At 22.9% G+C, this 15,743-nt stretch overlaps 3 protein-coding genes across 3 annotated transcripts; 2 read left to right on the top strand and 1 right to left on the bottom strand.

Annotated features, from left to right (window-relative positions):
• Positions 1 to 76: 76 nt before the first annotated feature.
• LOC105368415 (uncharacterized) lies at positions 77 to 1,125 on the top strand. The gene is made up of 2 exons (XM_011507424.1): positions 77 to 190; positions 820 to 1,125. The coding sequence occupies exons 1-2, from the start codon at positions 77 to 79 to the stop codon at positions 1,123 to 1,125; spliced, it is 420 nt and encodes a 139-aa protein (XP_011505726.1).
• A 1,757-nt stretch (positions 1,126 to 2,882) lies between these two features.
• Positions 2,883 to 4,505, bottom strand: LOC105368003 (uncharacterized). The gene is made up of 3 exons (XM_011506885.1): positions 4,407 to 4,505; positions 3,638 to 3,849; positions 2,883 to 3,272 (listed from the first exon to the last, which is right to left on the bottom strand). The coding sequence occupies exons 2-3, from the start codon at positions 3,730 to 3,732 to the stop codon at positions 2,966 to 2,968; spliced, it is 402 nt and encodes a 133-aa protein (XP_011505187.1). The 5' UTR covers positions 3,733 to 3,849; positions 4,407 to 4,505; the 3' UTR covers positions 2,883 to 2,965.
• Positions 4,506 to 12,828: 8,323 nt separating this feature from the next.
• LOC105368002 (uncharacterized) lies at positions 12,829 to 15,053 on the top strand. The gene is made up of 5 exons (XM_011506884.1): positions 12,829 to 12,962; positions 14,053 to 14,122; positions 14,212 to 14,309; positions 14,397 to 14,496; positions 14,873 to 15,053. Exons 1-5 carry the CDS (start codon positions 12,912 to 12,914, stop codon positions 14,926 to 14,928), a joined length of 375 nt encoding a protein of 124 aa, XP_011505186.1. The 5' UTR covers positions 12,829 to 12,911; the 3' UTR covers positions 14,929 to 15,053.
• Positions 15,054 to 15,743: the final 690 nt, after the last annotated feature.

Below are 15,743 nucleotides of genomic sequence, written 5' to 3'. Positions count from 1 at the left end.
TATTTTTGAATAGGACATATTATTACGTATTTTAGTATAAAAAATTTAAATTGTACAGTGTATAGTGATCGATATAATGAAAACGACTTCGCATTATCGTGGTCCAAAACGTGTTCGAATTCAAACTGGTCATGAAGCAAGGTTTATTGAAAAACGAAATCCATATCAAAGTTGTGCGAAAAAATTCAAAGTAAATGTATTAAAAACAATTATAAACGATTTATATATTTTTTGCGTTAATTGCTTAAGACATACTTATTTTTAAGCAGAAGTATTTATTTTGAAAACTAATATCTCTGTTGTAATATCTCATTTAATTTTATATTCACTCACTAGTATTGTGTATAAAAGGTATTACAGTTAATGTATATAATATAAAATAATTTTACGTTTTTTTTTTCTTAATATGACTTACAGTTTTATATTCATAATTTGTATTCTCATTAGATAGGGTCTAATTAGACATATATTTCAATTGCAGTAAGTATAGATTTAGCTGTAATCATATATCTGATTGAAATATAAATATAAATATAAATAGTTTATAGATAAATTTCGAAATAGGAAATTGAATAAAATAAATTTTGAATTGAATAAATAAATTTTTCAAGCATCAGCTAAATATTGTTATTTATAATTATTAATATGAACTATAATTTGTATATATATATATATATATATATATATATATATAAATAATGTTATAAAGTAACACGTTAAATTCCCTTATAATTCGAAGAAAATACAAAAATTACTATTTTAATACATAAAATATTTCAACTCTTAATAATTTTTAATGAATATTTGATAAAATTTTAGGGAACGCATAAAATTCTTCAAAAAGACCGAGCGGGAAAGATCGCGTGGGATAAAACACACAGACCATCAATTTCTGAATTGGTATACCGATACCTAGAAAAAGAATCGAATCGTGAAGTCATTGATATGCAAAAGAATAATGCGACCAAACAATTTCGTAAATTTCATCGGCGTAAGTACCTCAAGAAATTAGCCTCAAATGTTCGTAAATCGCCACATAAAACAATGAAGAATGAATCATTTAATTCCATACCCTGGAAGCCAGAAATGTTTTCCCAATGGAAGAAATGGCCCAAAAAAGGTTAGTATATACGTAACATATTATTTACATTTACATTCCAAATTTACACAGTAAAATGATGATTTATTGGATAATTCTATGGATATATTTTATGTGAAAATACATAAATATGACTGCTATTATTAATATAATCATATTATAGTAAAATACTTGCAAAATCAAATTTATAAGTAATATTATATTTCTAAATGTTTTAAAAATATCTCCTAATTACTGGTGCAATTGTGTCAATAAATACTAAAAATCTGATTTTAAGTGCGGCAGTTATAAATTATTATAAGAAAATGAATAAACATTTGAAATAAAACACTTTTTCAATACATTATTTTAATATATAGTTCAGATTATTATTTTACAAATAAAATAACATGTTGACAATTAATTATATTATTACTTGTTATAATTCAATATAAATTGTAGTTTAATTTTAATTATACAATAGCTATGTAATCATATTGTTTTTGTATTACAAAATTGAGAAAGTTAAATATTTAAATAAAAATATTTTTATATTTTCAAATTTCTAATATTTTATTTTTTAGTTGTACCAATTTCAATAATATAGTATTTTATATTAAAATGGAAACACATTAAAACATGTTGTTATGCTGTATTAAATATATTTCAAATACTCATATTAAAATTATATTTTGATATATATATATATGTATATCTTATTTTAAAATATTCGAATTCAAATGTTAGAATTTATTTGATGTCAAATATGTTTAAATCATAAACAATGTGTTAATAATATTTTTAAAATGCATTTTCTGAATAAAGTATTTTAAAAAATTTTGTATAGAGAATCGTTTTATATATTCATTAAAATAAGTTTAAATAACACAAACTAATATAAAATTCTCCAAAAAATTTATAATTTATACAGGTCATGATAAGATAACATCATGTATCTTAGAGTTTTTGTATTTTGCAACTGTTTTCGGACTCTTAGAACCAAAGGATGAAAAAGGAGTTATATTTCGTATCAATTCAAATATTAATCTTTCTAACAAAAAATAAAATGAAAGGTGAGTAACAGAATACCTGAGTATTGTCAATAAAATACAATAAATTTTTAAGTTAATTTTATAAGCATATAAAGTATTTTGCTATTACTTTCTTCTAGTAATCTGTGAAATATGTTTCGATTATGTAAAACATATTTGGATGATACGTCTTCAATAAGAAATTTTTACGCGTAAGACTTGATTATTAATCAAAAATTTAATTAAATCCTATTAAATATATAATAACCGATATAACTTTATAATTTACATATATTTTTTTATAATTCTCTGTTTAGCATTAAATGTATTAAAATTACATGTTCATCAAATAATTTATATCGCTAATCTGCATAAGCATAGTCAATCGAATACTACATAAAAATAATTATAAAGTATAGTTTAGCGTGGAAAAAATTTATAAGCAATACAGTAATGCTTTTAAATTGGGAGACAGTAGGATCAATGTTTTATTTGAAGATATAGTCAAATATAATAAATAAGTTATGTTTTGGTATTTAAAATTAAAAAAATGTTTATTATTGTATGTATAATTATTATTTTAGCGACATTGATATTTTTTAAAAGTAACTTTCTTCAAAATAAATAGATTATTATATTTAAAAGAAATAATGTAAAAAAATCAATATTATTGTATGTGTAATTAATTTTTATAATATTTCCATATATAAGTTTTTAAACATATATTTTAAAGACACGTCACTCATGTATAAGTAATTTTTCAATATCCTGCCGCAAATTACTCTTGATTATAATGACGTCACAATAATGCTTTCGAAAAACTGTGAAAGTTAATTTAAGCTACAAGTTGAAACAATCACTTTTGACTATTTTTCTCAGCAGTATTGCAAGTTTGTTGTGCATATTCGCGCCTACAGTGACGAATCCATTTTTTGAGATCACGATCACGCGTTTGGTCATTAGGACGTTGAGATTTCTTCTTCATTTCCTGTAAGATACTGTCGTCAGAGGTGTCAATTATTTCTTGATTTGATTCTGTGCATAAATCGGCTTTAATACTGTCGTCGCAGAGTTCAATCGTTTCCGGTCTGTGGATGTCTGTTTCTATTTCTGACGTAGGATTATTAATATAACCCACGATATCGCTATCTTCCTTTGCCGAACTGTGTGAAATTGGTATATCGTTTAATGTATTTCAAAAAACTATTAGGGATTAAAATTAAAAAATTTTTTTTTTCATAAACTACGATAGTAATTCAATTTAGAATAAATTTATATATAAAGCGAATAGATGATTAATTAAGCCGTTCGCGCATTTTCAATTTTTAATCGTCTTTCATAATTCAATTATTGCATAGTTTTGTCAAAATTAATTTTTATATAATAATACAAGAAAATTTGCTATAACAATATACAAAATAATTAGTCTTAAAACTAAGATGTATTTCAAAAATTATAATGGTTTAATTGATTGTAATTTTTAATCTATCAGATATTTTTTTAGTGACAATATTTTTTTTCTGTATACCTATATTTCCTTGGACTACTACAACTTCGGTATTTATTTTTCTGTCCCAAACTTTGCTTATGTTTGTCGAGATTCAAATTCATTGTTTGTTTCATATTATTATCGCATGGACGTATAGTGTGGTTTATATTTTTAATTTTACTATTAATATCATGGCAGAATGAATCTTCTTCAAAACTTGATATTGCTGAAAGATTGGCTTCGATACTTTCCTAATTAGAATTAATTTAATTAGAAAAAAACTTTGTAATTTAATAATGTATCTTATGAATCTTATGAATGATTTTATGTAATTTTATCAAATGTTATCTTTTTTTCATACTACAATAAAATAATAGAATTATATAAAAATGTATGTTAACTGAAATTTTTATATAATATAATATACAAGATATTAACATTATTTTATTGATTTTATTTATGCTATAATATATAACGTGATTGTATGTTTAAAAGTAAATTATGAAATAAATTACAAAATTTTGTTAGAATCAAAAGTCAAAATTCAAAATACTTATTATAATATTAATGTATACATTAAGATATTAATTTTCTATTCTAAGGTAAAAATTAATTGATAATACGAATAATTATTAATATTAATAATTGAGTGTACACAATATTGTTTTTTTTCATTGTATATTGTTTTATCATAATATTAATTTTTTGAAATTTCATTTTATAATTATGATTAAAAATTCTACTGAAAGTTACAATTGGTTAAACATTTTGATATACGAATACTACTAATTTATACGAAATTACTAACCTGTGTTGTGTTCGGTGTGTTTATATTGCAGTGGCATTTTTCATTTACTAATGCACATGGTGATTTGACAAAATTAGCATTTTTATCATTGTGTAGCTGATCAGCAACCGGACCTATCAAGCAATATTTATTTTTCCCTTGATTTTTTACGAAACTGAAATAACAATATAGAAAATATATTCTTTTTTATTATTCATAATATCAGATATAAGCTTCATATTAATGTTAGAATTAGCAACGAGCAGATACAAAGATACTAGCGATTCATAAAATTTTTTTTAAAGAAAATCCAACATCAATAATCTAAGTAGCATAAAAAGAATTACTGACCCTTGCCAGCATATTTGTTTGAGTGCAGTGCGAACCTGCGCGTCGATGTCACCGTCGCAAGGAAAATTTGTTTGTATATAACCGATGATTTCACAGATTGTCGAGGACTTGGATAAGCTACTTTGCTTTGTTTTCTTTTGTCGTTGAAGAGCTCTCATCGCTTCCATCACATGCAGCGAAAATCTCTTCGATTTAATAACTCCCGCGTGTTGTTTTTTGAGCTCTTTTTCATGATCGTTTGTTTTACAAAACTCTATAAAAAAAGGAAGAAGAACTTTTTGTCTTTCAATCGAAACAGACTGTATTTACAGCCGCATTATTTAAAATTCTAGAGTAAAATTTTTATTTAATTTAATTTAATTCCAGTCATGAAAAAGAAATTTGTACAGCTTATGATAAAAACAAATTGCTATTTAAATTAAAATTTATAACCATTGCCGTTATATAATTCAAAATGTATTATGTAAAATCATATTTTGTATAGTTTTAAGCATTTAAAATATTGTATTTTTAAATTATATTAAAAGAATTTTTTTCACTTATTAATTTAATATAATACAATATATTTTACATTTACTGTAATAAGCAACTTACATAACATCATTTATTAGAACTATATACGAATTGATATACTTTACAATTATTAATATTCTGCTACTTTAATAAATACAAAAGGAAGAATTTTTAATATATATAATTAATAAAAAATAAAAAATTTCACTGATAATACGTCACGTTCTTCGGATTGTTTATAAGAATCTTCATTTTTATGTAATTTTTCACGTTGATCTTCCGCTAACATGTTATCAATTATCATATTTATTTCTTCATCCGATGTATTTTCTTGCTCATAGCATTGCATTTTTTTAACTGAAGATTTTTTATATGAAGTAAATACGTTTTGATAGTTTATTTAAGTAAATGTAAGAAAAGATTTCTTATCGATACGTATATTATGGTACAAATAAAAAATACAAGTAAACATGAAGTTGGCTCTTGAAAAAGCCTTTTAAATTGAAACGTTTATTTTTTATTTTCTATGATGACAAGAGTTCAAACAGCTCTTTTTTATTTTATACTAATAGAATCTTCCTTAGCTATATCTTTTTTTTTTCAATATTCAAATTATTATGTAAGCATAAAAATGAAAAGTATCGGTATGAATTTATCTGTCGCGCAGAAACATTAGAATTAATAAATCGTTGTACTATCGACTTTTATAGATTGTATTTTTTATTAAAATGAAAATGTCAAAATAAATTCAATTTATTAATATTTGAATGAAAAGAGGTGTATGGTTATTGATTTTACTCCATATTTAATTATTTACTAAACGATAATGTGTTAAATTACAGAGAATGTTTCTATTATATTTCATATTGTTTTTTACATTATTATCTATTATAATTTGAAGTTATAAATACATAAAATAATAAATGTCGATGAATTATTTATGTAAATAAAAATTAGCAGATAAGAATTTTTAGCAGAATTTTTATTTCATTAGGATTAAAAAGAAGAAAGAAAGAAAAAAAAGGAAGTTATTTAAATACATTCACCATCGCCACCATCGTACTTAATCCTATTTTCCATTTAACAAAGCTATTTATATTTTTTTGAAACGTATACTCATATAAGCTTCTCGACAACTTATCTGATTGGCGCATAATCATCAGTTTCCCATTTAAAAACTAGCCATTTTACCACTGCAGCAAAGAAAAATCGTTCTTGTACGAGTACCTAATGTATGATTACAGATAATGTGTATACACATATATCTTCATATTATATTTACGCGCAGTGCATATTGATTTGCAATATCAGTGTAGAAATAATACACGTGTGTCCGCAATCCCAGAAATTGGTCAATGAAGTTAACGATATTTTACTTTAAATAATTTTTCACGCGATCTAGTATTTTCAACATTAATTTTTATTGATTATTTCGTTTAAATATATTTAAAATAACTTTGTATATCTTATTACAAAATAAATTAAATTATTTTAGAAATACGATTGTGCATAAGAAGATCTAATGACATATTATGAATATTGTTCACTTACAAACAGTATATAATGTATTTATCAATCGAATGAGTTAATTTTATAAGTTTTAATTTTCATTTCAAATTTTACAATCAATAACAAATCAAAATTATTTATCTTAACTTTTAACTTTCAACTGTACAAAAAATTATACAAAAAAAATTGATGTAATTCTTATTATTAAATATAAGTAATGTCAAATTTATTAATGATTAATGCTTAGATACACGGAAAAATAATCATTTAAAAAATAATCATTTAATTGTTACTTTTTGAAAGAATTAAAAAATAATTTTATGTACTTTATAATTTTAAATTTACTAATTTAATATTGTTATAAAAATTTTATAAAAAGTGGTAATATCGAGTTTGGAGAAAACTTAAAATTTATTTTAATTAAAATCTCTTTTATATATCCATCACTAGTTGAAGTCATCAACTCATTAAATCTTGTTTTTTCTTTTGACGCGAGACTCAATCGGTAGAAGATTCTAAGATATCCAGTCGAGGTGCGAAATTCCATTGCACACAAGCAAACACGCACACATTTATGTAATTGGACTCTGTGCATTGTTTCAGTATGTATAACTTGTACATGCGAATGTCGCGTGCATTCATATTTCGTGTTTCAGTAAACATAGGCATATGTGAAACCTGGTTCAAAGTTATCTCATCAACTTGTCACGAGGACGATACAAAAGTTTCTTCATTCCGTTGTAACTTAACTCGGAAGCAGTTAGCGAATACTTCGAAACTGTATTTCATATGGTAAAGATAAAAGTGATCTTCGCGTTTCAGATACTTTTTTATTTATTACTCTTGTTATTCTTGTCGGTAATTACGAATTTAAGAAATGAAATTTTACGTTTGTTAATTATAATGATTATACAAATTGTAATAATTTTTCTTTCCACATAATCACTATGAATGTTAAATGGTTTAGAGTATCTTTATAATCGTATTAAACGATATAATCTTAAAGAAAAAATTAGTACATTTTCAGGTTTTACTTGCTTATGAAAATAATATGAAACAATCAACGCCAATAAATATCATTTCTATTATTTGTTTCATATAATCTTAAGACAAAAACACGAGATATTTTTAAAAAAATATTTACAGTTTAATAAAAATGTAAATTTGATTTTCATTGCATCATGAATATTGTAATAGATTGAAAATTTTATTACAAAATATTTATATAATTTTTACTAATAGTTTAATTTTTTAAATAATATTTCAATGCATACATTAAAATTTTTAATAAATTTAAAAACACAATTTAATAATCTAACAATGATGAATTCTGATATGATTACTAATTATAAATTAAATCTTTACACTATATTGAAATATATTTTTATTTATGGTTTACAATTTAATAATAAATTATTTCACTGTAGAATATATTTTTTTCTTAAAATAATTAAAAGATTTTCTTTCAATTTTATATTCTATTTAGATACAACGTGATATTTTAAATATTTTCGATAAACATTAGGAGTCAAGAAAATAAAAAGTTCTTAAAATATAAAGTAATAACTAATCAAATTTTAGTTATTGCATGATTAAAATACAATTTATTTATTGACTGTGATATATAAAAGATATCTAAGATGTCTAAGATGTATTAGATGTATAAGAGAATTACAAAATTTATGAAATATTACGTATTTATTAAATATATTATACATATAAGCGTATAATCTACCTAAAATTATATTATCTCAATAAATTATCTGTCTTTTATTTTACTTTAGATAAAATAATAATCTTTTTTGGAATCATAAATTGTATTACCTCAGTATTTTAACATTTTATTTATCTTTCTATTATTAATAATAGATTATATTTAAATAATTTTGTTATCAAATGTAAAATAGTATTAAAATAATATTTATGTGTTTTAATACACATAATATAAAATAATCTATTATTTTATTCTATTTCACATTATGAATTTATATATACATATATAATTTAATGAAGACTTGAAAGTTAATTAAACGATGAGAGAGATGTTCATATGACTAATAATAATGGATTTTTATAATACTTTTTAACGTTTTTCTAATTGTATATTTATTTTATAAAGTCTTGTTAATCAGATTTTCGAATTTTATTTATTCCATTATTGCTTTTGATTACGAAGTTAATTTTATTCACATGAATTGTTATTTAGAATTAGACTATGGCCACCAGTTGGCCGGTGGGGGAAAAGTGGGGGCAAGTGGAAGGGGTAACGCTTCAATTTAGTATTCAACGCATCTGCTTTTCGTGCTTGCTATTGCGTTTTATTTTACAACTACAATATAATGATTCTACGTTGACCATGAGAATTGGTGAGATCTTGTCGTTTTTTGGTTGTTGCCACGTGGTATCAGCATACACTACATGTAGAGGTAGGAGGTTGTAAATCTCGGGATCATTTTGATGCAGTATCCTTGGTGATGAAATACTACACTGAAAAGTAAGAGATCGTAAAGCTCTTGACACTTCTTCGTGTAATGACACATGGTGGTAACTTGATTGCTGGTCTGCTCCAAGCTGTCTTGTGGTGTGGAAGGATGAGAAAGGCCATCCGTAACGGCTCTGATGAAAGTGTGTGCGATTGCACCTAGTATGAGAAAGGCCTGCAACAGCTTCGTGCTCGGGGCACTAGTATGAGTGAGAAGCTGCTCAATATGAAGCTGGTCAATGCATCTACCGTAGCGGTTCTGCTGAGAGTGTGTGCAATGACTCGAGTGACTCGTTTTGGCTGACTAGCGCCTTGGTCGACTGGCTCATGACTGAGTAGCTCTTATCTCATGGTAGGCTTGTCTTAAATATTTACGCGGTGCTTTCTTAGCTGCCAATAATGAAGCGGTTGTGGTGCTTGAAACAATGGGTGCGAATGGAGGTGATTGTGCACTTGTATCATTTCGGACTACCGGCTTTTCCGAACTTCCAACAATCAATGAATCATTTCCACGAAATTATAACCGTTGCCGCTTTTCCTCCAAATGATAGCTATTGGGTATTGGATAGCTATCCCCCAAATGATTACATTCGAGAGATTCTCTGAATCTCGAACAATTGATTACTGAAAAAATAGTTACTTTTTAAAAGAAATTAATTATCACTAATCATCAGTTAAATAATAAAAAATAATATTAGGATTAGCATTTTTTCTCATTTATTATTAAAATATAGAAATCGTTGCATACGTAAGATGTAATTAAAATTATTACAACTTAAAGTAAAATTAAAATATGTTTAGACATATTAACATCTTATTAGATTTCATAAATATTATTTCTTTCAAAACACATATTTAGAAAGGGATAAAAAATACACACTTTATAAATATATCTATATATGTATATAAACATAATTGAATAATAAAGTACAAAATAAAAGGCAAAATTGATATATTTAAATGGTTATCAGAATTTCTTAATTCTGATAGCTTAAAATTGAAATATTTAAAGATTTCTTAATATTGAAATATTAATTTCTAGTATTTCTTGAAAATATTTTATGTAGCATGAAAATTGAATGTATATTATAGAATTAATATTCGCAGAGGAGCATTAAAATTCCAGTTGAAATACAGTTTCACAATTTATATTATATTATTTAAAAAATTATTAATGCAGTTTATATACTTTTTATCACGGTGTGATTTAAAAATAAAAATAAACTGTATGAAATTAATGCATCATATATTATTCTTTTTATACTATTTCATTTTTTCACTAAAATGTGTAAAGTTATTTAGTAAATGTAATCAGAATTATTTTCAAGTATAGATTTAATCAGATTTTTTATTAATATATTATTAATTATATTATATGAAAAGAATAAATGATTTTAATTATGAATAAATTTTCTATTGTAGATTAATTTGTAGTTGAATAAATTTAGGTATTAGATAAAGATAATTATAAATTATTATGAATTTTCTCATTTTTTCAAAAATATTTCGATACTGTTACAAAGATTTGTTATAACTAATATTTCTTATTACAAATTATATTATTTTTTATGTTATACTATGTATTATATATATATATATAACAAGATTAGTAACAATTAGAGTAATAAATGAATTATTTGTTTATAGACAAGAAATATATTTTGAATTCTACAAAATATTTTTATAATCCTATCAATTTAATAAAAAATTTTTTTATCATCATTTCATTACATTAATTATTGAATTTATAAATTCAGTTCTTCAACAAAGAAATACTTGTATATATATATATATATATATATATATATATAATTCAAACATTTTCGTTTCATTTATAAAGGCTTTAACGCGAAGAACTTTTCATTTGAATAATTCCTTGAAACTTCAATAATTATTCAATTTAAAATTTTAAACTTATTAAATAGTATTTTTTTATAATAATAAATATATTTTAAATGTTTTTGTTTTTTTTCCAATATTTAAAAAAATGAATAATAATTGTTAAACAACGAATACGATTGATTCTTAAATTTATATTTAAATTATATAATTTCTTCTTTCAAATTCTCGATGTTTCTATTAGTTTAAACCATAAATAAACTTATAATAAAAAATGCAATTTTATTAATTTTCCAATATAAATTAGTTATGATAAAATAAAATTGTTCATTGAAATAATCATATTGTGCTTATTTGCTATATTATTATTTATTATTTAGAATCTTTTTTATTTAATTATATATAAACTAAAAAATTACTCATTTAATACGCATTTACATAATTATAAATGAAATAATAAACGAAAATTAAAATTAAAATTTATTATTTTCATTATAATAAATGAAAACCATTTTAACTTCGTTACATTCTCACGAGAATCAATGTCGTCGAAATTGAAATGAGAATTAACATTGTTTCCTAATGATCGTCATATTAACTTTATTTAAAATTTAATTACGATAATCAAATATTTCGTGGTTTAATAAGTATTATGTTAGTAATATTATCTTTAAAATTTAATATATTTCTATAAAACTCATCATTAATAAAAGTTGTGCGATTAATTAGGAATGATATTTACATTTATAAATGTTTGTAAAAGTAAGGTTTGTTTCAGATTGATTGCTTTAAATATCATTTTATGTTGAAAAAAGTTCCCACAATATCAAATATCTTGTCCGTCTTTGTCTACATTATAAATATAAAATTACTTTAATAGATTAACTTAAAAATTGTTAAGGTTTTAAGTTTAAAGTTAATTTAAAAATTATTCTCTTATTACAAAATTAATACTATTATAAATTTTCATAAAAATTAGTGATTATATTTTTAGTAAGTTTACCTTATTAAAAGAATTTAATTTAATCTAAATATTAAACTCAATGATATTTATTTCCAAATTTGTAGTAAATTATTTTCTAAGACCTCTTATAAATAATAATTAGTTAAAAAATTCTTCCTTGTAATGCTAAATTAATTAAATTAATTAAAATTATAAAGCATTTAAACTTTTTTCAGATTTATTAGTTAAAGTAGAATATAATAATAAATGTCTTTTTAAATAAGGTAATTTAATGAAAAATAATTTTTAATAACACGATGCCTCAATAGGCACGGAAACTTTTTACTCGTAATAGAATACTTTAAAGTAAAAATAAATGACAGAGAGAAGAATTAGGTTTGTTCTTTGTATTTGTATATGTATGCATTTGTGGTTATTGTGTATATATACATATATCCATATATATTTCTTGACATATAACTCTATACCCTTTATTTATGTGTGTGTATTTGTGTGTGTGTGCGTGCGTGCGTGCGTGCGCGTGTGCATGTGTGTGTGTGTGTGTGTGCAGAAAGAGAAACAGAGAGAGACAGAAAGATAATAAAAATGAGAGGACCAGAGAGTGGCAAAAAGTGAGTGAAAGAGTGAGGGAAGAGAGAAAGAATGAGGTTTTGTTTGTTAAGCACTTATTATCGTGCTTTATCACGGGCACTTTAGAGGGTTTAAAAGAGTTCACTTTCAGGTCAACACTATAATTTATCAATTGCAAAACATTAAGCCACCGATTATGTCGATTATATATAAAGCTGCCAGGGGATTGCGGACCGTCATTGACTTTGCTAAACGTGTACATTAAAGTCGCCAAAATCTTAAACACGTGCATACCATAATGAGGACCTTCGTTGTCATTCTTGCATTTTGTCTCGTCGGAGTCTTTGCGGTATGTATTTTTTTATTATTTTCTGATTAATTGTGAAAAATAAATTTTTATAATAATTGAAAGAAAAATTAATATTAATCAGTTTATGTATATATATATATATATATATATATATATATATATATATATATATATAAGTAGCCTTCAAGCATTATAAAATATAATTTACTTTAAACGCTGTATAATCTTATAATTAAAATAGTGTTCCTTTTTTAACATAATTATGTATATAAATATTATATTAATACTTAAAAATGTATTAAAATATAATTCTCGGTATATTTGAAATATAACATTATTTTATTTGTATTCAAATATTGAAAATGAATTAGTTTTTATTGGGTTTTGTAATGTTCGATTAGAAAACACTATAAATGTGTAATTTATTTTAAATAAATAAATTTATTATTTTAATTTTATTATTTCGTTTATTATATGCATATACTATTTTGTGATGGTACGTTACATATCAAAGTAGAAAATCTTATTTTAAAATTTATTTATTTATTTTAAAATATTGTTATTTTAAAGTTAAATAATGTAGTTTATTTTTAAATATAATTGTTTAATAAATCTTAAAATTTTCATTAAATAATAACGTTTAATCAATATCAACAACATTTTGAATAAATTTCACAATAATTTTTATAAATAAGATGCTGATTATGAAATATTAAAACGATGAGAAGAAATTTTCATTTGTTTATTCGTTTTTGTAATAATAAAACAATGTAATTATTATTTATTAGATCTTAATAGATACTGCATAAAGTCACAATATGTAGTGATTTGATTTTTGTATTCAATATATTAATATTTATAGTAAATTATTGAATTATTGACTTATTCAAATATACTTACATTTAATTAGAATAAATTTACATACGAAACATTTATATATTGATTATTGAATAAAAATATTTATATAATAGTTGTTAATATAACGAAGTTGAGAAACTATTAAACATTTAAATGAAAACGATATTCAGTTTGTAACTAATTTTTCAAAATATATTATTAATTTATACTATACATTTATCTTTATCTTTAATATAAATTTCATTTAAAATACTATTTTAATCTATAATAGGAAGATCCTATTAATGACGTCAACAAAGACTTTATCAAAGCATGTCTGATTGAACATGGATTTGACCCACGTAAGCACGAGAAATAAATTAATTTATTAAAACTATTAAATATGATTATTTACCGATATTAATTATAATTTTAAACTTAAATTTTTTAGAACAATACGCCAATGGTTTAAAAAATGAGAAGATTCCTGAGAAGGAAGAACAAAACAGAAACTGTTATTATGCATGCATGATGAAGAAAATGAATCTTGTAAGTAGGATATAATGTTTAAAATATATCACGTATTATGTAAAATATGTAAAATAATTATTATAACTTATTTGTTTTAAAATGTAGATGAATACTGATGGAACTCTCAACGAATCTAATCTTTTTATTAAATTCAGTGTCAACGTGGACAAATTAGGCAAGGCCCTTGATACATGCAAATCACAAAGTAAATATTAATTATTAATGTTATTAATGTAATAAATATTATTTCATAAATTCAAAAATAATCCTGAAAAAGATAATTAACCAAAAAAAAATATATACAATTTTTTCTTAATTGAATTCTTCCTCTAATACAGCAAATTTAGAATAATCTTTATTTAAGTAATCAATATTTTTTGTAATTCATTTTGTTCATAATTGCTAATTGTTTCTATAAAAATTGAAGTTCATAGTAGTTTACGTAAAGTGAAAGAAAAATAACAAAATGTGATGAATAAAATGGGAACAAATATCCATGATGATAATACTAAAAATAATAAAATAAAGAAAATACAATATTGTCGATCATTAAATAAATTATTATTTTTTTTAATTTTCAGATAAGAATGACAGCTGCAAACTGGCTTCCTGTTTGATGGCAAACCGAGGTGTTTAAATAGGCTGATTTTACTATTCAGAATTATTCATTTCAAATGCAAAATCTATCGTTTAAGGATTAAGAAATTCATGTACTATCATCAACAAACAGAATAAAATTAAATTTAATGTCACAAAATATCATATGCCTATCGTTATTAATGTGTATTCCCTGATTTCAGTATTGGGAATAAAGTTTACAATATTCCGATGAACATTATAGAAATAATATTTTTATACACAAATAGTAATTTTTTTTTATAATTGCATTTTATAAAAGTTTTTGGCCGTTTATTATTGCATTATTATATTACAAATTAATCTATTTATTTAATAGATGATAAATAAATTAATATAACTATAAATTAGCATTATTATATTTTAACTTGCAATTTTTCAATGTTTCATGCGTTTGAAACACGTTGATTTATATCATGAATCATAAATTTGACTATTATTTTTAATTCCAAAATTGTGAAATTCATTGACTGCGAATTAAGTGAATCCTATTCTTATGCATTATCGTGACTAACTTATGATATCATATATATTCTAAGTACAATATTTACAGATACATCATACTGAAAATTGAAGGTATGGTAATATATAGAGATTACCGGCGAATTTATAAAATGGTTAGGTCATAATAAGTGCTATTCTTTTTTTTCTATTTTACGGTCATCACATATCAACAACTACAGTTGAAACGTGTAATCAATTTTCTTTCGATATTATAATAAAGAGAAGCTTTCACGCAATTTTGTTACTTTGATATTTTGCGCGATCGAAAAGAAAGTAAAAAGACGGCAAATTGTTCTATTTATATTATTTAAT

Source organism: Ceratosolen solmsi, unplaced genomic scaffold (assembly GCF_000503995.2).
Source record: "Ceratosolen solmsi marchali unplaced genomic scaffold, CerSol_1.0 scaffold6, whole genome shotgun sequence".
NCBI lineage: Eukaryota > Metazoa > Arthropoda > Insecta > Hymenoptera > Agaonidae > Ceratosolen > Ceratosolen solmsi.
The sequence above is the reverse complement of the archived record's forward strand: the minus strand, read 5'-3'. Positions and strand labels throughout refer to the sequence as shown.